Source organism: Diadema antillarum, unplaced genomic scaffold, assembly GCF_040938485.1.
Source record: "Diadema antillarum isolate AM-2024a unplaced genomic scaffold, OU_Dant_1.0 seq00001602_RagTag, whole genome shotgun sequence".
NCBI classification, from domain to species: domain Eukaryota; kingdom Metazoa; phylum Echinodermata; class Echinoidea; order Diadematoida; family Diadematidae; genus Diadema; species Diadema antillarum.
Genome location: NW_027272316.1, coordinates 443,035 through 466,122, shown reverse-complemented (window position 1 = coordinate 466,122; position 23,088 = coordinate 443,035). Strand labels below are relative to the sequence as shown.

General features: G+C 38.5%; 1 protein-coding gene across 5 annotated transcripts in view; it reads right to left on the bottom strand.

Annotated features, from left to right (window-relative positions):
* LOC139711016 (uncharacterized) overlaps positions 1-23,088 on the bottom strand; it is a 239,463-nt gene that overhangs the window by 49,801 nt on the left and 166,574 nt on the right. For 4 of the 5 annotated variants that reach the window (XM_071622933.1, XM_071622937.1, XM_071622936.1 and 1 more), the window contains 4 exons: positions 21,055-21,171; positions 16,712-16,828; positions 7,252-7,362; positions 1,546-1,635 (listed from right to left, as the gene is read on the bottom strand). In XM_071622933.1, the coding sequence (XP_071479034.1) occupies positions 1,546-1,635; positions 7,252-7,362; positions 16,712-16,828; positions 21,055-21,171 (435 nt within the window). The remainder of the gene's footprint in view (positions 1-1,545; positions 1,636-7,251; positions 7,363-16,711; positions 16,829-21,054; positions 21,172-23,088) is intronic. The other variant, XM_071622938.1, reaches the window with a different exon arrangement.

The following is a 23,088-nucleotide window of genomic DNA, read 5'->3' as shown; positions in this document are numbered from 1 at the left end:
GAGGGTATCTGGTAACGAGGTTTAAATAGTCATTGCTAAAATGGCATAATCTTGCAGACTTTGTCTTTTAAGCCGCTGAGGACGAGTCCCAAGTATACTCGGGCAGGTGTCTATGGGAAATGTGTGTTGTAGCAAAATCAAACCATCCTCAACGGGTTAAAATGCAACTAAAGATATTCAACGCAGCCTAGTTCTATGCCTGCAATTATGTGTACTTATACACTTTGTATGTCAAGCCAGTGACAGTGATAATGACATTTCTTGCAAAATTTTGCTGAATGACATAATACATTCAAACAATCTGCACATTAGAAGGATGAAGGGAAGGATTTTTAGGATGTGCACACCTCGAGGAGGTAACTGTTAAATCTTGAAGATCTATGGTTCAACCGTATCAAGTCAGATCTGCCACCTACTGCCAAAGGAGATTAGAAGTGACAGCAGACTATCACAAATGTACATATTGAAAATGAATATTCAATCCTAAATCTGGTAAGAAGCCCTGATAAGGACATACTTCTGGTGATGACAGTGATTCTCTCTTTCACTCTCATACCCCCACACCTCCATGGTTGCCTGAATGAACTCTACCTGACCACTTCTCATTTATCACTGTAGAACTGCTCCTGAGGAATTGTCTTTCACTGCTACTGAAGGATTTCTAATTCATATTTCATATTACTATTAGTCAATATGTAAATCACTATGTTCAGAGCTACTGCAATATTCATTGAAGTTATATCATCACACCATCTCGATGAAAATTTATAAAAGTACATCGCACATTCACACAAGCTGAGTCAGGATATATACCCTCGCAATTATGTGTTTGTGTTTGTATTGTGTAGACTTCATCATATTGTCATATCTAATGTATAGACAACTGCCCTTGAAATGCTTGGAAACAGAAATCACTGGACATCAATTCAATATTTTGTGTTTTACAGTGTAAACGTTGAACACTAGGAAGAATTCAGTATTGGTGAAAAATGCAATAATTATATTTGTCTATGAGTACTGAGCACGGGGGTGGGGGGGGGGGGGGGGGTGGGTAAGAGTTGCTGAACTGCTCTGGGGCAATAACAGATGCGATATTTGGCTTTCCAAAAAGACACTAAACATTAAATATTCAGTATGACAAAAATGGGTACCTCTATGTCCAGTGCAGATATGGAGACGTTTACAATTTGTCAAATGCACATTCAACTTTGCTGAAACCAATCCAGAGCATTGTTTGTGTTTACTGATTACAGTGAGCACTATGACAGATGGCACCTGTCATCAGTAAAATTTGATAAGTGATTAACAAGTTTCCCAACTGTGCATTAAAAAAAAATATATAAATGTCAAATGCAGAGGATGATTGTGGCAAATCTACACCCTAGTTTCTTCAACAACAAAAAAAAAGAAGAAGAAGGAATTTATAGACAGATAACAAATACTCAGAAGTGTGTGTTCCTCTCTTTTTTTATGGCCTGAACCAATTTATGGATGATTTTGTTCAATTCAGTTCTACTTTTAAATTTCTGTTGATATCACTCTCACCTGCTCTGCCAATCTCTCTTCTGTTTGCTTCACTTTCAGTCTCTCTTCCTCAATCTTTCTGTGCAGGCTTGTGATCTGGGCATCCTGTTCCTTTATTAATGAAAATTCATAATGGACATAGATTGTTTGAAAAAAAAAAATAGAACTATCACTCAATGTGGTTAATACCCCCACTTAAAACTGAGGGAGTTAGCTACACCAACAATAAATTTGCCTGCCTTTTATTGAAAAAAAAGTAATGTTAGCATGGAACTGTGTTGTTCAACATTGAATAAAGATGTGTTTTGCTCATTTAAGAATTACAGTCACATGTGCCATATCTCAAGTCAAATGCTAAACTAGAAATGTCCCTATGGCGACTGGTATGACTCTGCCATATTGCATGATTCTCCCAATAGGTCTATGGTAAGTGTCATAAAGTGTAATGACAGTTTCATATAATTGGCAAAATATCAAAATGACATGTTTGTCACAAATGTGTTTAAATGTTTACTTTCCTTGAACTATAGACCAGGAGCTGGCTGCTGGTCAATTTACCCCACCAAGCCCAAAAGGTTTGACCCCTCAGAGTCGCTGGGACCACCCCCCTCATTGAAAAAATGGGCGTCAGCCTGGTCCCTGAGGGCGGGTTCGGCCCCCAGGGACCCCCCGAAAAGGCCCTCCGGCGGGTGTAATTTACCCCATGGAGCCCATGGACCAAACTTGGCCTAAATGAATGTCCTATGGGTGTACATAATCAAAATATAAAAACTGACAAAATATCTGGTTGGGAAAGGGGTTGCCAGACCGCTTGTTTGCAGGTACAAAACCTCGTTTTTGGTCACAGAGTCTGCGCCAAGACTACACTGTCCCATAGGCCCTGTACTGTAGCGTCTCGCAACAGTCTGAGGGACAGTGCCAGTTATATAGTGCATGTAGTAGTCTTGGCGCAGACTCCTCAACGCTCAACAAGGGTTTGTGCCTGCAAACTACCCATTAAACCCTGGGACCAAGGGTAGTTTGCATCCAGAAATTCAACACACACACACACACACACACACACACGCACACACACGCACACACACACACATGCACACATACACACACACACATGACTCTATATAATATGTGACCCTGCACCTCAAAACATAGACATGAATTTTTAGTTAAGACCATATTCTGAAAGAGCAGACTTTAAGCTTTAAAATGATGTATAACTCAAATCAAATGGACTCTCCTAACCTATCTAAATATTGGAAAGAAAGTACAAACTCAGGAAAAGTGTGAACTGAGAAAAGAGGCTCTGAAGTACAGTGTCTATTCAAGCGTTTACTAAACCGTGCTTGCTGTGCGATGAATGGGACAAAAAACAGGAAGTAAACTTTAACTGAAATTAAGCATGTCTCATTAACACATTCTGTCCATAATTAATGCCACTTTCTAAGCAGTAGCACTATCCTTTCAAAAGTTATTACAGTTGAAAGTGAAGAGTGTGGACAAGGTTTTTCAGAAATTTCTAAAGACACACCTAATCACACTATTACCAAAAATGTTCGAGATAAACTGCTAGTCCGTTTTATGATACCAAATAGCATAATGTAAAAGAAGACTTTTTCAGAAAATATGAAAAAGTCACGGCTAGGTACCCATGTCACTTATTTTCAGTCCTCCCGCAAAATCAGGTGTGCGACTTTATGTTCGTTTTGAGGTGCACGGTCACATATATATACCATAATACCAAACATGTTAGCTTTCTCAATACTATTAACACAGATATTATATCTTGCACATAATAAATGTCAGGCCTATAAGATGTTCATACCTTTTGAATGTTTTACATGGATACTATCAATACACCTATAAGGAACGCTGCTGAATTTTGAAATTTGTGTGAAGTTGTAGTATGTTTATTGGCCACCCAGCCTACTTATTCTGTATGATGTATTCACCTTATGAGACACAAATACAGCTTTTCAGAAAATGCTGAAATAAAACCTTTGTTGCGAGTAGACTTCAGTTTCAGACCAACCACAACAGCACTAAAGGCCATATGTATAACAGATTTAAGTAAACATTAATTTTTCATCAACAGTGCATTAAACATACCTTTAATAAAATTTATGTCAACAGGAGGAAGTCGTATTTAGCTTGGATTACTTTCTTTTCTCCTGCTTGATATCCTCTTTTGAATACAAATAACAAGTCTCAATCCTCATATAATATTAGATACTTTTGAAAACCTCAAACTAAAAACTTGTTGTGTATATTTGTGAGTATTTGGCTGATACACTTATAAACCACCCTACGATGCATGAAATAGGCAAGGATTACAGCATCCATGGCAACATTTCCATTATTTGACTCTAATAAATTCCAAATCAGAATAACTGCAAAGTTACATTAAGAAATGGAGCTTTATGGTTTTGGAAATTATATCTATCGAATTTCATACTCAGTAGTGCATGTGACCTCATAGTTTTGGACAAATATCTGCATCACCAATAAGAGTAATGAACATGATTATGGTGTTCTATATAGATACATGTATATTGCTTAACTTCCTTGAAACATCAAAAAACAAGCTTCACAATAGAATGCTAACTTTCTGTAATGAAAATAACCAGGCTAAGAGCATTTACTTTGATCTCGTGTTCATCCTATATCTTCAGCACTTCTTTTTTGGTGGTCAACTTCTTATTTCTGGAGATATATTGTATGCTTTTTTTATTTGTGATAGTTCCCATACCCACACAAATGGTGCACATACTGCAAACACTGCCATTGACAGTGGCCTGTATAGTAGGCCTACAAACCAAGTTAAAACATGAAATCATCAGCTTACTGAAATAGCTCTCTTTTTATATACAATAATTGTAGCATATAGGCTGAGAGCATTAACTTGGTCTTGTGGTCCCTTTTAATATTCCTTCAGCACTTTTGTCAACTCCTTATTTCTGGAGATACTTCATCTTCAGTTCCCCAGCCCAAACAAACAAAATTCAACCTATGGTGTCACATATACTGCAAACAGCATATCATAGTGTGCTTGTTATTAAACACACAACATTGAAACATGAAATTACCAGTTGAAAGTTAAGCTAGATTAATTTCTTTCTTTAACAATAGCATGCACATTGAGAGCATTTACATGTTGTGTTCTTGTGTTCTCTTTTATATCAGAATTTTTGTCAACTCCTCAGTAAAGATATTACACTTTCAGGGTGTCACATACCATATACAGAACAATGTAGTTAATGTTTATGATTTAGTTGTCTTTCAAAACCGTGACAATTACACATGAAGTCATGCATCACACTCTATGGTAGACTAAAGCCTACATTATTGATAAGTATAATGTAGGCCTAATAAGCATTGCACATGTTTCAGTCACAATCTATGATTCCTGAACTGACCAGTATTTGGAATGAATTTGTTTCATACAAATACCAAACATATTGGTCTATCAGCCAGTATGATGTACAATTTGTATGATTTGAGCTATTATATAACTGATGTCTACTCACAATAAAGGGCCTATTTCAGCACTTTCCAAAAAAATATATACAGGTTGTATGTATCATAATATTATGTATATTTTTTGTCACATAAGGTGGATACATTATAAAGGGTAAGCAGGTTGTGTAGCCAGTGAAACCCCATACAATTGCACTCAAATTTCAAAATCTCTTCAATGCTCATGCTTAAAGGTGTATTGAGAGTATCCATACTAAAATTCAAAAGGTATGAACATCTTTATAGGTCAGACATAAAGGTATTATGGCTGTACTGTATGGAGAAACCAGTGAACATGTTTTGTGTTACGGTATACATGTAGTATGTACATGGAGTCATGTGTGAACTTATGTGTGTGTGTGTGCGTATGTGTGCGTGCATGTGTGTGTGTGAGTGTGTGTTTGTGTGTGTGTGTGTGTGGTAAATTTCTGGATGCAAACTACCCTGGGTCGCAGGGTTTAACTGGTAGTTTGCAGGCACAAACCCTTGTTGAGCGTTGAGGAGTCTGCGCCAAGACTACTACATGCACTAACTGGCACTGTCCCTCGGACTGTTGGGAGACGCTACAGTACAGGGCCTATGGGACAGTGTAGTCTTGGCGCAGACTCTGTACCTGCAAACAAGCGGTCTGGCAACCCCTTTCCCAACCAGATATGTTGTCAGTTTTTATATTTTGATTATGTGCACCCACAGGACATTCATTTAGGCCAAGTTTGGTCCATGGGCTCCATGGGGTAAATTACACCCGCCGGAGGGCCTTTTCGGGGGGTCCCTGGGGGCCGAACCCGCCCTCAGGGACCAGGCTGACGCCCATTTTTTCAATGAGGGGGGTGGTCCCAGCAACTCTGAGGGGTCAAACCTTTTGGGCTTGGTGGGGTAAATTGACCAGCAGCCAGCTCCTGGTCTACTAGGTTTCATTGGATGAATGGCTATATTGACTAACAGAGCTGGTAGTGGGGGGATTTGAGGATTTTTACTTGACTTTTGACCCTTTTATTAGTATGCATTGAGTAATTTCTAAGAAATAGAAAAAAAGTGTAATTTCTGTATTAAAAAGTAATATTTTAGCATGTTAACCTGGCCTATGGCCCTTGACCTTTGACCCTAAAATTCCCAAGAGAATCACTGTCAAGCAGTACATTCCTATACATGTACCAAGTGTCATGATGATACCTGTGAAATTTAGCATTTTCATTTAATCTTTTAACCTTTGACCATTTAGCCAAAAACATTCCCAGAGAATCTCTATCGGGTAATAGATGTATGCACTAGGTTTCAAGAAAATACCTTCAGGCATTGCACACAATGTAAATGAGGGAAATAGTGAAATTTTGAGGAGTTGACTTGACCTTTGATCCCATGACCCCAAATTCCTAAGAGAATCACTGTAAGGAAGACCATGCACATGGAATGTTCTAAGTTCTATGAAGATACCTTGACCCATACCCGAAATATAAATTTTCACTTGACCTTTGACCTCATGGCTCCAAACTGTCTCCTGAGAATAAACCCAAATGATGTAAATCAACTTTGGAATAAATGTCAGGGTTAATGTGTGTGTGTGTGTGTGTGGCACACATACACACACTATAGCTTCTGACCACACGAGCAAAGAGAGTTAAGGGTTTGGGACGAACACCGATCTAGGGCTTTCAATAGCACCGGTCTAGTAATCCGGAGGTCTCGGGTTCGAATCCCGATGAAAACCCATTTTCTTTGCTCAAAGTTTTCGCTATATATATATATATATATATATATATATGAAGAGTTTGTTTGCAAAAACCGATAAGTCCACATTTGCCAAATGGAGATATTTGCGATTAAAGGTCAAGAAAAATAAAGAGAATAATAAGAAAATGTTTGCTTCTTTTGACCATAACTTCAAAAATATACCTTTATATGTAGTGACCAATATATCATTTAAAAGTTATTATTATGTACCTTATGACAGAGATCGTACTTCAAAATCTTCAAAAATGGACTTATCGGTTTTTGCAAACAAACCCTTCATATATATATATATATATATATATATATATATATATATTATATTCTCTCTTTTTTTTTCAAACATAGTGGCCAAAATTTCAGGACGAGGTTTATAAACACATGAAGACAAAACACCCCCATATATGGTGACATCTCAACTTAGGAAGAATTATTATACAAAATAACATAATTTGTGAAATGGTTCTTCTATCGAAGAGTTTCTACCTTGACTTCTTCTTTTGCATTATCCAGCTGCTTTTGGACGTCACCCAAGACTTCAATACGTTCCTCTAGGTCTCGAACTAGGCATTCATGCTCCTTCAGTTCTTTGTTCATCTAATCAGGAATACATGCAAATAAGATAATTCTAAGTTAAATTGACAACTTATATGTACTTAAGATACCTATCAGTGGCATTGTGTGAGAAATGCATAATATGAAAATGGTGCTAGGTGGGTTTTTTTGCAGTTTCACTTTGGCCTTGGTGCCCCTTAGAGTGTATCTTAATATGCCCCCTTAAAAAGTGGCCTTGTCCAAAATCTGATGAAATTTGAGGTCTAAGATCATGTGCTTGATATGTATAATTATGAACATAAAATGAAAATGAAGGAACTAGCCTGGATTTGAATCTGCATAAAATGACCTATAGTCCAGGCTAGAAGGCACCTAACCTTGTTTTTTGATATATACCGGTACAATGGTTTCTGATGGTTTCTTGTCAATTCGAGGGTGCTGATTCCAAATCCGATTGATGCCACTCGCGTAACCTTGAGCATTTTCGGCAAAATGCAAAAATCCAAAATGGCCGCCAAATATGCTAATTTGGCCGTGATAATCACAATCATGTGCATTCTGTGACCAATTATTCCACCAAACTTTGTACATTTCTGTTCCTAGAGTTACCTCATGTGCATTTGCAAGAAAATTTTCATTTCATATAGTTTCATTTATATTTCAAGATCATTTTCAATTCAAAATGGCCACCATTCCTATGCTCATGTACAATATGAATGGCAAAAAGTATGCATTGAAATGTATACCTAATTTACTGTATTTCCAGTTCCGTACCTATGCTGTTATAAAATGTTGCATGTGCAATACAAATATGATGGGTGCCACTTACAATATAGGGGGCCTACATGCATTTTTATTCTTCTAAATGCAAAAATTCAAAATGGTCGCCACTCTTTTTCTCCTGTACAATATGAATAGCAAACATATACGTGGAAATAGAAAACTAATTTGCTGGTTTTTTTTTCTGACATGCAGCTACATACTTTGTTAAGATTTAGTGCTGATCATTATCTTAAGGATGTTCTTAACAGAAAGTTTTTCTTTTGTAATGCAAAAGTCCCAATTTACCACATAAATTAGGATTTTCACTAGGAATTACGGATGGAGTTTCGAGCATTAACAATCATAAACCTTGCGATGTTTAACACAATTTCAAATCTTTTATTTTGTTTCAACAAAGAATATATATACTAAGTGCACCAAACACCACGCAAAAAAAATCAATAATGGACAATCATATTCTACAAGCAGCTTGAATATAAAAGTGTAATACTAACAAAATATATTAAGAAGCCTAGATGCATATCATTTATCAAGTGTTAAAAATGGAGTGGAAGCTAGAAAGCAAAGCTTCCATGCACTCCCCTGAAGGTACAGAAGAATCATATACAGTACTGTAGAATGTGTCATGATTGCGGACAAAAACATTTATGACAAAACTAACAACCCTTTACAATGTAGCTTTTTTTTTTCAGCTAGAAGTTGGAGGAGGGGAGTCCTGAGGCAAGTTTTAAATGGATGATAATCTCCATCGCTTTGTTATGGTATAATTTAGGAGTAACGCCTTGATATTATCGAGTAAACTTGATTTTCTTCATTTTTAATGTCTTTAAAGATCTCTTTATTTGGATATTTGGCAGCAGGTGACATCAGCCCCAAATTTGCAAGATTCTCAGGCTAAAGATACATATCAGCCCTGCAATTGCCTTAATTGCAACCACATCTGGTGATGTTCAGCACTTCCTCAGGGGTCAGAGGGTGATTTTTTTTTTTTTTTTTTTTTTTGCCATAGAAACAGGATGAAGACATCAAAGACTTGCTTCACTACCCTTTGAAGCCCTTTGGCTTTGTCGCTAGGCAAGAGACAGTGTTGTAGTTAACTTGGGTGATATCAGAGATGACATCAGCCCAGCATCTGCACCACCCTGTTTTGGGGTCAAAGCTTTGAAGCGAAGGAGGGAAATCTATAGGTTGGCTTGTGGGATTTCAAATGCATTGATGGCAGGTTGTTCGGGGGGCATGCAATGAAGCGTTTTGTCAGTTTTTTTTTTTAACAAGCTGTTATAAGCTTCTAAAATCCTTGTATCTGATTGGCTGAGAGCAAATTTGTCAGACAAACTTGTCAGACAAAACGTTTCCCCTTGTAAGGCAATTGCAGGATTGCAGGGGTCGTGGAACCGAGGGTTGGGCAGCAACAGAGGTGGGGGCAAGCATGTGTAATACAAGCCCCTTGACTGAAATGGACCCATTACACGTATATTCATCATGAATCTTCTGCGTTATATTAACATTGGTAAATATTCCACGATTCCACAACTCATCATTGAAGGAAAGGTGTGAGCAAAGTACTCATCTCCTGACAGAAAATTAGTCCCTTTTACAGTGGCAGCATCATACAAGTCATATGCGTCAATTCCATTACAACCTTAAGTGACTGCATTCCTAGAGAAAATGCAAAATCATTCTTGGATATTTCAAAATAGGACTACTGTGGTGGGATGGACTTTCTGTTTACTATAATAGAATATAGAAAATATAGTGGTACCACTAGCAATACTTTACCAAACTCTTTGTAATCCTCCAAACACACTTGTCCGTTTTGTTACATTCTAACCAGCCTTGAGCAAGTAGGGAAAATCATGCAAGCACAGAACCAGTGGTAAATTTTATCTACGATATACAGATAAGACAGAAGGTCATTTGTCATTTGTGTTTTCAAGCAAATCATATTCTGGGTTAAAATGGCAAAATGTGGGGCTTTTTTTATTTCAGAGATTTGACGAAAGAAAGTGAGATGGTCCCTTTGTTCCACTTTCCCCTGCTTCATGTTCTTTCTCGGATGAGGGGGTTGAAAAGTTTGTGTAATATCGCTTTTAGATAATGTAGGACAGAATAGTTATTTCGAACATTTGTGTCATCATCTGAGATTTAGCCATTTAATTCAATAAACAGTGAATATTATGATGTTGAACATCTCAAGGCAAATAAGTATCAAATGTTCATATCTAATAATTTCTGATAAAAGATCTTGATGTTGGCATCAATTCAAGTTTTGGTGGGGAAAAACCAGATTGAGATACAATGTAGCAAATTTGGATGTTTGCATCACAACTAAAACAGCTTTTTGTTATGTTAGTAACAACCTTCTGATTTATAATCATCACCCAAATTGATAACCAGTGTAGCTGCGTGACAGAAAAAAAAATATGTTTATTGCCATGTGCATTTTGCCGTTCATATTGTACAGAGGAATACTAGTGGCATCCATTTTGAAGATTTGTTTAAGAAGAATATATAAGCCTAAAAACAATATATTTTATGTTTGTTTGTTTGTTTGCTTGCTTGTTTTACTAGTGGCACTCATCAGATTTGCATTGCACATGCAACACTTTATAACAGCATAGGTACGGAACTGGAAATACAGTAAATTTGGTATATATTTCCATGCATACTTTTTGCCATTCATATTGTACATGAGCATAGGAATGGCGGCCATTTTGAATGGGAAATGAGCTTTAAATGCCAAATGAAACTATATGAAATGAAAATTCTCTTGTAAATGCACTTTAAGTAGCTCTCGGAAGAGAAATGTACAAAGTTTGGTGGAATAATTGGTCACAGAATGCACATTATTGTGATGATCACTGCCAAATTAGCATATTTGGCGGCCATTTTGGATTTTTGCATTTTGCCAAAAATGCTCAAGGTTACGCGAGTGGCATCAATCGGATTTGGAATCAGCACCCTCGAATTGACAAGAAACCATCAAAAAACATTAAATATATCAAAAAACAAGGTTAGGTGCACTTTCTATGGAGCCTAGCCTGGACTACTACTGCTTATCAGGCAGAGGCATGACTACTGAGCTAAATGAAATCCACAGGAGAGACAAGATAATATTTGGTTTGAATTTCTCTTACTGTATATGCCAATATTTTCGCGAATCACGGTATCAGTGGCATTTTCGCGTGTTGTGGAATTCACAATTGATACTACTAGTAGTAGGGTCTACTGCCAAGCCTGAGAAACACGTTCAAACACTTGCCAACGTACTCGTAACGTTTTTCCATTTGCATTGTGACTTCCCAAACATGACAATAGAAAAGACACAGTACAGAGTAGACACCCACAATGTTAACCACGTGTATGGAAGAGCCACACAATCGGGCACGCCCATCAAACTGAAATGGATATACATCTTAAATAGGCGTTGGTGACAACATTGTATTTACTGTATTATTACGAGTCCCTCTGAACATGAAGGGATTTTTTTTTCACCTCCTGAACAAAAAAGGATTTGACTGCGCTAGCATGACATGTGGGCCGAGTCCATGATAAGGCAGGGAAGCACACTTCAATCACAGTGAGCATATAACGTAGTTGTAAAACTGGAGCCGTGTACTAGTACAGTAGTTCTAGTAGGCCAATTTCCTCACTGTGGCTTAAAGGGACATTCCAGATGATTTTCATAATTTCACATCATGTAGTACACAAATCGACAACTCCATGTATAGATTTGTGGAATTTATTGTGGTGCTTGAGCAGAGAAACAATACTTTGAAAAACCATAAACAAATTACACTGAACAAGGATGATGACATTGGAGGTTCACATACATTTTGTATTTCAGAAATGTAGCAGTGCAATTCCATTACAATACTGCTTGCTTGCAAGTTCACCTGTGTATAATTTATGCATGCCTTCTTCTTTTGATCTGCTTCCTTGAGCCCCAACTCATGCATTCTTATGGTGACTCTGCCATGTCATCATCCTTGTTCATTGCAATTTGTTCTAAATTTTGAAAATATTCTTATTCTTCATCCCAATTATCATGAATTCTGAAACTCTGTCCTCAGTATAACTAATTTATAGTTGTTCAAATGTAAAAATCTGAAAATCATCCGGAGGTCTCCTTTAATGGAATTGCCCAAAAGCCGGCGAAAAGCACATACAGTACACAAATTACCAAGGCATGATTACTACGAAACAGTGCAGTACTTAGTGGATTAATTAGCGTACTAGCAGTATTGTGTGTACGTACTGGCCGGTGTAACAGCCGCGTTCTGGTCCGGCCAGCGTTGGATGCATTTTGTTATCAATTTGTACATAAGGTATGACAGGGTAATATTTTCGCGTGTCTTTAATTTCGCGATCAGCCCGAAGCTCGCGAAAATAACAGCGTATACAGTAGTTTAATTCATATTTCATCCCCCCTCCCCCCTGAATGTAAGGCAAGTTATTCGAACAAAGAGAGTTTTGATTGTTTTGTGGAGTGTAGTTACAGATATCGTCGCTGGGGTGACAAGACCTTGTATGGTCTGCAATTTCGGTGAAAATGACTTATTTGGATTAATGGTCAAATAATGGGTTAAGTGATGTCCTGTCCAAATCCCAACTGTCTTACTCCAAAAATGAAGCCACCACGGCATGTCAAAGGAAAGGCTATCCCATTTGCCACAGTGCTTTGGCTGCCATGTTTTTTGGCTCTCCTGAACATTTGACATTTTGTAGATACGAGGTCTTGTTGCCCCAGCGACGATATTGTATGTTGTTAGTCTCCATGAATAAGATTGTGTGCACGATATGTATTGTCATAAGCACCAAGCCTGCTTTATGGGATTTGAGTACATGTGTCACCGACAGCATACCTGGTAGTGGTACTACCACTGAGCTAAAGCCAGTTAACAGCAGTGACAAGACGATGTTTGAATAAATACCCAGTGCCCAACTTCTCTTTTATTCTCTCTTGGTCTTATTTATAATTCACTAGCTGAGTAAGATGAGTTACAAGAATAAAGGGCCTATTTTTTTTGGTGCAAACTGCACAAAACTATAGTTGCGATTTATGCCAACATTTTCAATTTTACATATTTTTCTGCATATGACTCTCTTGCTTAAGAATAATATATATCTATGAAAGACATGACTTAACCCTATTCTAACTGGGCTATCTGAGACCAAATTTTTACAGGGGGTGGGTCACTTAAACCCCCCTTCAGATCTTGGCCGCCAATGGTGCGATCTCTGCAAAATTTTGCCTGAACAAAGAGCCAGATGTCTACCCCAAGATTATATGGTTATACGCTTCCTCAAGACACATCAAACAGTTTCCTAGCAAAAAAAGGTACAATCAAAATATATTTTTTCTGTTTTTACAGTTTTGCTAATTTCTAATGTATTTTATTGTCATTTGACCTTTTGCTTTACTGGTGTTTTTTTTTTACTGCCAAAATGTATGCAGACACTTTTTCAAGCTTATCTTAATTAGAATTAATTAATTTCAATGCTTAAAAGTTGAAATATCTAATCTATATCAATTCAGCAACAACAACAACAACAAAAACCCAACAACAACAAAACAATTTGCACTGGATTTGCACACAATATCACAAATGTGAGCTGTTTTCGGGCTGACATGCATGGCAAACATAATGGTTTACCGGTACCCGTACATCCCAAATTTGGTCTCATAATATGCAGGCTTTAAGAAAAAAAGTCATGATATAGCAGGGTAAAATCTTTGCGTGTTACAGAATCATTACATGAAATGTCAAGGGGGGGGGGGGGGGTCAATTTGACCCCCTCCCGTTAAGATAGGGTGCACACAAGTGTGTTTTTTTTATTTTGTCATTGTTTGTTGTTCATAAGATACTTATTTATCCATCTTATTATAATGCCAGAGAAAAATCAACTCTTATGTAATGAGGTCAGTCAACTCATATATCATGTTCTTTGAAGAACAATGTGTGGCACTGCGAAATAGGCAGTTTATCAACATTTGCTCCTAAAAGTCTTCCAGTGATGTGAAAACTCTCTGATATCGGCATACATTTGCATGATACTCTGGCAAATACCCATAAAACTAAAAACTTTGCCTGTAGTCCAGTCAAAATATGGAATAACCCAAAATGAATTGCAACAGAAAGAATTCAATCTGGAAGAGTAATCAAAATATCATATTAAAAGTTCCCTCAAATTCGAGTGGCAGATCAATGCCTAATTTGCATAAATTCATAATGGCCGCCATGTAACTATAAGTTTAGTGTCAGTTTTAGTGTCTAAACCTATGTTTTTTATGTCAAGGAACATAATGACATCAGTAGTAACTTAAAAGTTTCCATTTGTACATAATTTGCATAAATTTGCATATAAATGCATCCAAATTGGCCACCATAATGGCCTGTTAATATCTCCATACATAAAGCCTGTAGAAAGTAAATTCTGGTGTCTATACCTATGTTTTTCAGGTCAAGGAACACAATTATGATGTCAGTTTTAACTTAAAGATAATATAAAGTTTTGGTACCTCAAAAGTTTCCCTGTATTTCCTTGTCTTAGTTTGTGTTTCAGGATAAAGTACCTTTCATATAACTAACACTGTGAGACTTACTCGCCCAAAGTGCTCTCATGTCTTAGTAATCATGCAATAATGGTTTCGTACCAGAGCCGCCGCCGTTCGACGGCGCGGCGAGGTAGTACACGTATTGTGCGAAACCTGCATGATAACTGCGACCAGCAGCGTGCAGCCCCATACAAAACACGTGTACGCATAGCAAACTGCGACCAGCAGCCCCATACGCATAGCGTTATGGGGCTTCGCATTGTAGCATTCAGGATCATGACAGAGTTAGTATCGTGGGTAAATATTAACTTAAAATCCAAAAATTTCTTCAATTTGAAGACTTACCAATTAAGTTGAAGTATTGAAAACAGGCTTCGGGCAACGTTTGGTTCTGCCAATAGTCCCCTTCTGTTCGAATTGATGACTGAATGTGACTCGGTCGAGAGGACCTTGGGAGATCCCGCTACATACACTGAATACTATGGCCAGCGCATGCGCACACATCACATGCGCACAAATTTCAAATCCATGAATGGATAAGATGTTTGTGTGCGCATGCGCTGGCCGTAGTATTCAGTGTATGTAGCTCTCCAAAGGTCCACTCGACCGAGTCACATTCAGTCATCAATTCGAACAGAAAGGGACTATTGGCAGAACCAAACGTTGCCTTTACACAGATATTGCCAGAGGCTGAAAAAAGACTAGTTGTGATAGTGGAATTTCTCATGAATAAATAATGAAGCATTCAAACCCTGGCCATTGTTCAGGACCATTGTCAGGGTGTTAACCACACACTCCCATACACACCCATTGACCCCTGCGCAAAGTGAAATTTTGTACAGAGGGTTGAAAATAGAGCAAAGTCTGGAACCTAACTGTGAAATTAATCATGAATTTCATGAAATTGATTTATGCTTTCATATTTAAACCACCTTCAACCAAATTGTACACTATTCAGGTATCACTCATATCAATGACAGTGTTATTTGATATATACATGTATTTGTTGAATTATTAAGAATCAAAAGTGGGAAATGTTTTTTGAAACACATCCTGTAGCTTACACCTAGCTGCATGAATTTGCAAATAGGCCTACTTTACCACCCATGATTTCTTCAAATAAAGCCTCTGAACATTAATCAATGTAAACAGCATCAAACATAACCAATTTTTTATTTAACTTTAACCTCAAATTAGCTTCAAGTTTGCATCAACCAGAAAAACTTAAGATAAAACAAACTTAAAGTATTGTTTGGAAATACCTGGAAGCATCTAGAACTAACAAAGTTTCTTATAAAAAATAATGTAGAAAAGTAATGAAGTTTGGATCAGAACAAAATTCATCAGATTTTTTTTTTCCTTGTTTGTCATCACCAAAGTCAGGATGTGGTTTATCCGGTGTTGCGACCTTATCACTGGCGAATGCGGTAATGCGGTGCATTAGAAATTATGTAAAAAATTGTGGGGAAAAAACAACAACACAGTATGCAAATTGATGGTTTGCCATGGGCTCATGGTTAAAGGGTGTGTACAGTTCTGGTCGAGGTGCGGATTTAACTTTTAACGTTTTGCGAGATATTCAGAAACCACTCTATGAGGTGTCAAAGAGCATGCAATTCTAAGGGGTATCAAAAATTTATTTGATGAAAATCGGTTTTGAAATGGCTGAGATATCCAAAAACAAGGAGAAACAAAGAGATCCTAATAAAAGGCGTGGCCTGTCGCCTTTTATTATCATCACTTTTTTTGATATCTCAGCCATTTGAAAACCAACTTTCATCGAATAAACATTGAATCCTTCTTAAAATTACATGCTCTTTCATATTTCATAACAGGTTTCTCATTATCTAACTTAGGAATGTTCAAATCATGAACCCCCACCACAACCACTACTGTACCGTCTCTTTAAGCAAGTTTGTTGTGCCCTGCATATTCTATGTAAAAAATAACTAAATATCTACAAAGACGACATGACAGAACAGCGGTATTTACATTGAAGGAAACAAATATTTCCACCAAGGCCAAACTTTATGATGATGGTAAACTTGCCTGGTTAGTCAGCTCCTGCTTTTTTTCTGAATATTCCTTCTCCTCTGTCCGAGTCTCATTCCTTTGCCTTTCCAGCTCCTTTCTCAGACATAATATTTCTGCTTTCTGTTCCTCTGTCTACATTCACAAGATGACAAGGTTCAAACTGACTTTATTTAACAAGTTCCAAGCAGTACACACAAGTCATATATGTGTAACAACGGCCATACATAGTTTCATGTTCATGTGAGCTGAAACATAATAGTTTTATATCACTTGATAATGCTAAAATAAACATGTACAATTTAAGTCCCCATTTGGACAAGGGGGGGGGGGGCACCCCTGATTCCGTCATGAACAAACTTGAAACAGTCATTAATGTACTAACTCATAGTATTAACCATCAATTCTGGTTCGAGAAAAGATTTTTAAAGATTCCTTAATGGGTGGGGGGAAGGCCCTTATAGGCATCTTGTGGGGCATGGTGCCCATTTGGATGAATTAAGATCCTATCCCCCTAGGAATGCCACCTGCCAAGTTTGCTGAAAATTAATCACTAAGCTGGATGCCGGACGACATACGCCTGATGAAGCGTGATGGCAATAGCTAACTTGAGCCTTCGCATCAGGTGAGCTAAAAACTGAACACATGCCTGCAAGCGGGATTTCACATAATCATATGCACTCACATGTATGTAGTCTCGGATGAAAAGATAATGACTAGAAATGTCGCCATGGCCACTGGTATGCCTCTGCCATAAGGCATGGTTCTCCAAATAGGTCTAGAGTATGCCTTGACTATGTCAGATGACAGTTTCATGCAATTGGAAAAAAACTAAAATGAGATGTTTGTCACAAATGTGTCGAGTGTTTACTTTCCTTGAACTACATGATTTGAGCATTTTCGCTTGACCTTTGACTCTTGCCCTTTGACCCCATAGCCCACAATTCTTCAAATATTCACTAACTGGTAACATCCATTTTCATGACTATACTTAGAGCTGTTTTCAAAATATGGGAAACAAGAGACCCAGGTCTCGCTCTCACCCCAGTATCGCAAATTCACCTTCCACATATCTTGCTGACTGCTACCCTATAACACTGAAAACTTGTGGGGGGGGGGGGGCAGTTTTGAGGGCTTCTATGGGGCATGGTGTCCATAAGCATACTCCTATTCCATCACAGACTGTGGTAAAAATACAAGTATACCTGTCCAGTACACTGTCTTTAGAAAATGTAACTATGCAATTTTAAAAATAAAAATCTGAATGTAAAAATTGTCCCCCCCCCCCCCCATTTAATCCTCACCAAACCTCTGGATCCACTAAAAATAACATTAAAAGTGCATGGATTCACTGATGTATTTAAGTCAGAGTGTTTCAAGTTTGAATTTTTTTTTTTTTTTTTTTTTGAAATAAGGGATTCTTTGGACCTTGTACTAAGTATACGAATTGTCACCCTTGTGACCTGGTTGGTAGCAAATTTGATGTGTTTTCAAGATGAAGAAGAAAACATGTTGCCCCCCCCCCCCCCCCCCCCCCCCCCCCCCCCCCATCTCACCCTGATCTACCATGCACAAAACTACAGTCATCAATCTACTTACGTATGGCACTAACTTAGCTTATCTCTTCTGGTTCTAGAGAATATTTTAGAAATTCCTTAACTTGGGAGGGAACCCCCTGGGGTCCCCAAAGGGAAGCATGATACCCTTTTGTACAAACTGAGATCCTTCCCCCCTAGGAATGCTACCTGCCAAGTTTGGTGAAAATCCATCATAGGGTTTTCAAGAGGAAGATGAAAATGTACAATTTACATAGGCACATTATTTGGACTCCTCCCCACCCCCTTCTCCCAAGGCTCCAAGGGGCACCCCTGAATTTGCTATGAACAAATGTGAACTACAATGTACACTCATCAATGTACTAACTCATAGTATTAACTTAGCTCTATCACTTCTTTGGGACCCCCAAGGGGGGGGGGGCATGGTGCTCATTTGAACAAATTGAGATTCTATTCCCCTTGGGATGCTATCTCCCAAGTTTGTTGAATATCTGTCATGGGGTTTTTAAGAAGATGGAAATGTACAATTTAGGCTCCCATTTGGCTCTTCATCAGGTAATACATGCATATAAAGTTTCAGGGAAAATATCTTGTGAGTCCAGGCATTGCATAGATATGGGGGGAATAGCAAAAAATTTGAGAATTTGACACTGACCTTTGACCCTGACCCCAAAAGTCCCACAAGAGGATCACTGTCAAGAAGTGCACGCATATGTACTAAGTTTCATGAAGATACCTTGAGCCATTTTCAAGATATGGAAAAACACGAGACCTGGGGTCTAACGCTCACCTGAATATCGCAAATTCACCTTCCTTGCATTCTTGCAGACTCTTACCTTAAAACACTGCAAGCTTGAAAGGCAGGAGGCAGCTTTGAGAGCTGGGTTCATGATGACCATTTGCATATTCCATCACACTGGTAAAAATACCTGCCATGTACACTACAGTACTTAGAAAACTTGGCTATGCAGTTTGAAAAAAGGGCATAAAGCTACAAATGTATATCACTTTTGATTCTAGAAAAACATATTTTTGAATATTCCTTAATTTGGGAGCTTTGGGCCTCCTGGGGCCTAAGAGGGAACATGGTGCCCATTCAAACAATTGAGATCCTATCCCACTTGGAATGCTCCCTGCAAAGTTTGGTGAATATTCATCGTGTTGTTTTCAAGACAATAGGGTTTGGTTTAGGGTTAGAGCTTGGGTTAGGGTTAGAATTAGGTTCAGGATTAGGATTAGGGTACCCGGTAAGTGTCAGGGGAAGGGTCCAGGGTAATTGTCCAGGGGGTAATTGCCCTAGAACTAAATGTACAATTTAGGCCTGCATTTGGACCCCCCCCTCCCATAGGGACCCTTAGATCTGCAATGAACAAACTTGAAACTTCAGTCATCAATGTACTAACTCAAAGCATTAGTTTAGCCTTATCACATATGGTTCCAGAGAAGATTTTTAAATATTCCTTAATTTGGGGTGTTTGGGCCCCCTTGGGTCCCCAAGGGGAGCTGATTCTGCATTGAACAAACTCAGGGTCAGGGAAAGGGTCCGGGCTAATTGTCCAGGGTGCCATTGCCCCAAAACCAAATGTATACAATTTTGGCCTGCATTTGGATCCCTCCCCCTCCCTCCCCAGGCTCCCGGGGGAGGGGGTACCCTTGGATCTGCAATGAACAAACTGGAAACTACAGTTATCAATGTACTAACTCATAGTATCAACTCAGCTCTATTACTTGTCCTTCTAGAGAAGATTTTTTAAAAGATTCCTTAATTTGGGGGGCTTGGCCCCTCCCCAACCCTGGGAGCCTCCAGGTGGGGCATGGTGCCCATTTGAACAAACTGAGATCCTATCTTCATAGGGATGCTACCTGCCAAGTTTGGTGAAAACCTATCATGGGGTTTTCAAGAAGAAGATGAAAATGTATAATTTAAGCCCCCTCCTCTGGGTGCCAAGGGGGGCACCCATGATTCTGCCATGAACAAACTTGAAACAACAGTCATCAATGTACTAAACCCATAGTATTAACTTAGCTCTAGCACTTCTGGTTCTATAGACGATTTTTAGAGATTCCTTACCGATATTTTTTTTAATTTTTTTTTTTTTTTTTTTTTTTGGGGGGGGGAGGGGTTGGGGCTCCCCAGGTGGAGCATGGTGAACATTTGAACAAACTGAGATCCTATTCCCCTCGGCATGCTACCTACCAAGTTTGGTGAAAATCATTGTTGGGGTTTTCAAGAAGAAGATGAAAATGTAAAAAGTTTACACATGATGCACGCTGGATGCTGTTGAAGAGCGATCGCAATAGCTCACTTGAGACTTTAGCTCAGGTGAGCTAAAAAGGGAAATTTTTAGCATTTTCACTGACACTTGACCTTCGACCACATGGCTCAAAACTCTCCCTAGAAAATCTCTATCTGATAATATCTGTATAGAGAATAAGTTTCCAGTAAATACCTTTGCATAGCATTGCATACATATGGGACAAATAGCCAGTTATTATATTGAGAATTTAACCTTGACCTTTGACCTTCAGCATGATCACTTAAAAGTTCATAGGCAAAACTGCCTCCACTCATACATACATATGCCAAGTTTCATTGGATACCTCAAACAGTTTTTAAGTTGCGCTGTCAACACAACTGAAACTGATGATGAATGAAAGTACGGTCAGACAGACAGATAACCTGAAAACATAATGCTTCCGGCGACACTTTGTGGTGGAGGCATAAAAAAAATATAAAGTTGCTGACAAGGTTGGTTTTGAAATGCAGGGCATATATTGCAGGGCCTATGTCAGAGAGCAACATACTTGTTTGGCCTGAGTTTCCCTGTTATGGTGAAGCTCTTCCATCAACTTGTCCATCCTTGATTTAGACTCCTCCTGCTTCTGTGTCATTAAGGCTTGGGAAGCTTGTGCTTCTTCCAGCTAGAATATTGGGAGGAAAGAGAGTGATACCAGCTCCAAAATTTTCCTCAACTCTCAAGCAAGCAGAAGTTTTAAAAATCTGACATGAATTTCTTATCTTGAATGTTGTTTCTCGCCGATTCTGCTACCGAAAACGGTAGCTGCCAATCAGCAACCACAGTGCTTGCAATGACATTGCATCTAATGAATATGCATGAGTACGCATGTCAGCAGTTTGCTCATCTGTATCCAGCCTGCACTGCCTGCCTATGGCAGCTGCCTGCACTGGCAACATTGACACGTTACATTGGCATACCCAAAGCGGTTTGACCTATGAATACATTGTACATATGAATAATTCATACTTGTGTACGTCGTGAGGTGGCAGGGAAAACTAGAAATGTCGCTATGGCGACTGATGCCTCCGCCATAATGCATGATTCTCCCAATAGGTGTATAGTAGGATGTCTTCACAATGTGTGATGACAGTTTCACATAACTGGCATAATATTGAAATGACAGGTTTGTCAGAAATATCTTGAATGTTCACTTTCCTTGAACTAGGTTTGCTATACAATTAATTGTCTAAGAGTGCAGGCACAAGTATTTGGGGAATTGAGGATTTTTCCTTGACCCCTGACCGACCCTTCTATAAGTTTATGCATTGAGTAATTTTCAAGGTATGAAGAAAGAGTGTAATTACAGTATAAAATTGATTTTTTTTTTGCATTTAAACCCGGCCGTTGACCCTTAACATATGACCTTTGACCTTCTGACTAAAAATTTCAAAGAGAATCTCCATTAGGTAATACATGTATATATTAAGTTTTAAGAATAATAATGCAACCATTGCATCTATATACTAGTATATGAGGGAAATAGTAATATTTTGAGGAGCTGACCTTGACCTTTGACCCCTGACTATCGACCCATGACCCCTAAATTCCCTAGATAATCCCTGCCAGTCAGTACGTGCGTATGTACCAAGTTCCATGAAGATACATTGAACCATTTGCGAGAAAAGTGAAATTGTCACATTTTCACCTGACCTTTGACCTTATGACATGGAACTCTCTCTGGAGAATCTTTAGGCTGTAGTACATGTCTACACTAAGTTTCAAGAAAATACCTTCTGGCATTGCATGCATATAGGGGAAATAGCAACATTTTTAGCATTTGACCTTGTCCTTTTGACCTTTCACCTCTTGCCAATGTCACTAAAATCTACTCAACTAATTGCCCCATCATACATCATCCTTGGACCAAGTTTGGTGAAAGCTGCTTCATCCAGTTTTGAGTTATCACTTAAACAGATAAATTCTAGGATTTGACCTTGATCTTTGACCTTTGACCTCTGTCCGATTTCACTGAAAAACTAATCAAGTAATTGTCCCATCATACATCATCCTCGGACAAAGTTTGGTGAAATTTGCTCCATCCAAGTCTTGAGTTATTGCGTAAACGGATACAATTTCATGATTTGACCTTGACCTATGACCTTTGGCCTTTGGCTGATTTCACCCAAAATCTAATCAAGTAATTGCCCATCATACTTCATACTTGGACCAAGTTTGGTAAAATTCCAATCAATATTACTCAAGTTATCGCGTAAACAAATGCGGACGGACGTATGGATGTACGGACAACCCGAAAACATAATGCCTCCGGCACCACTTCGTGGCGGAGGCATAAAAAACCTTGAACAGGCCTCGTGGCTGCACCACACGGTCTTGCTTTCACCCGTTTCTAGCAGTGCTTGCTGTAGCAAATTAGTCTCATTCCTCAGCCATGAGGCCTTGTCAAAAGGCTAAGCTACGCTTGTCTGCATTAATACATTACAGTCAGAGAGATTCTGACGGGCTGGCTATCAGGGAGACTCATAACTGTGTGTTACATGTAAGTCAACAGGCAGAAAGTGTCTTAAGATGAAGAGAGGCT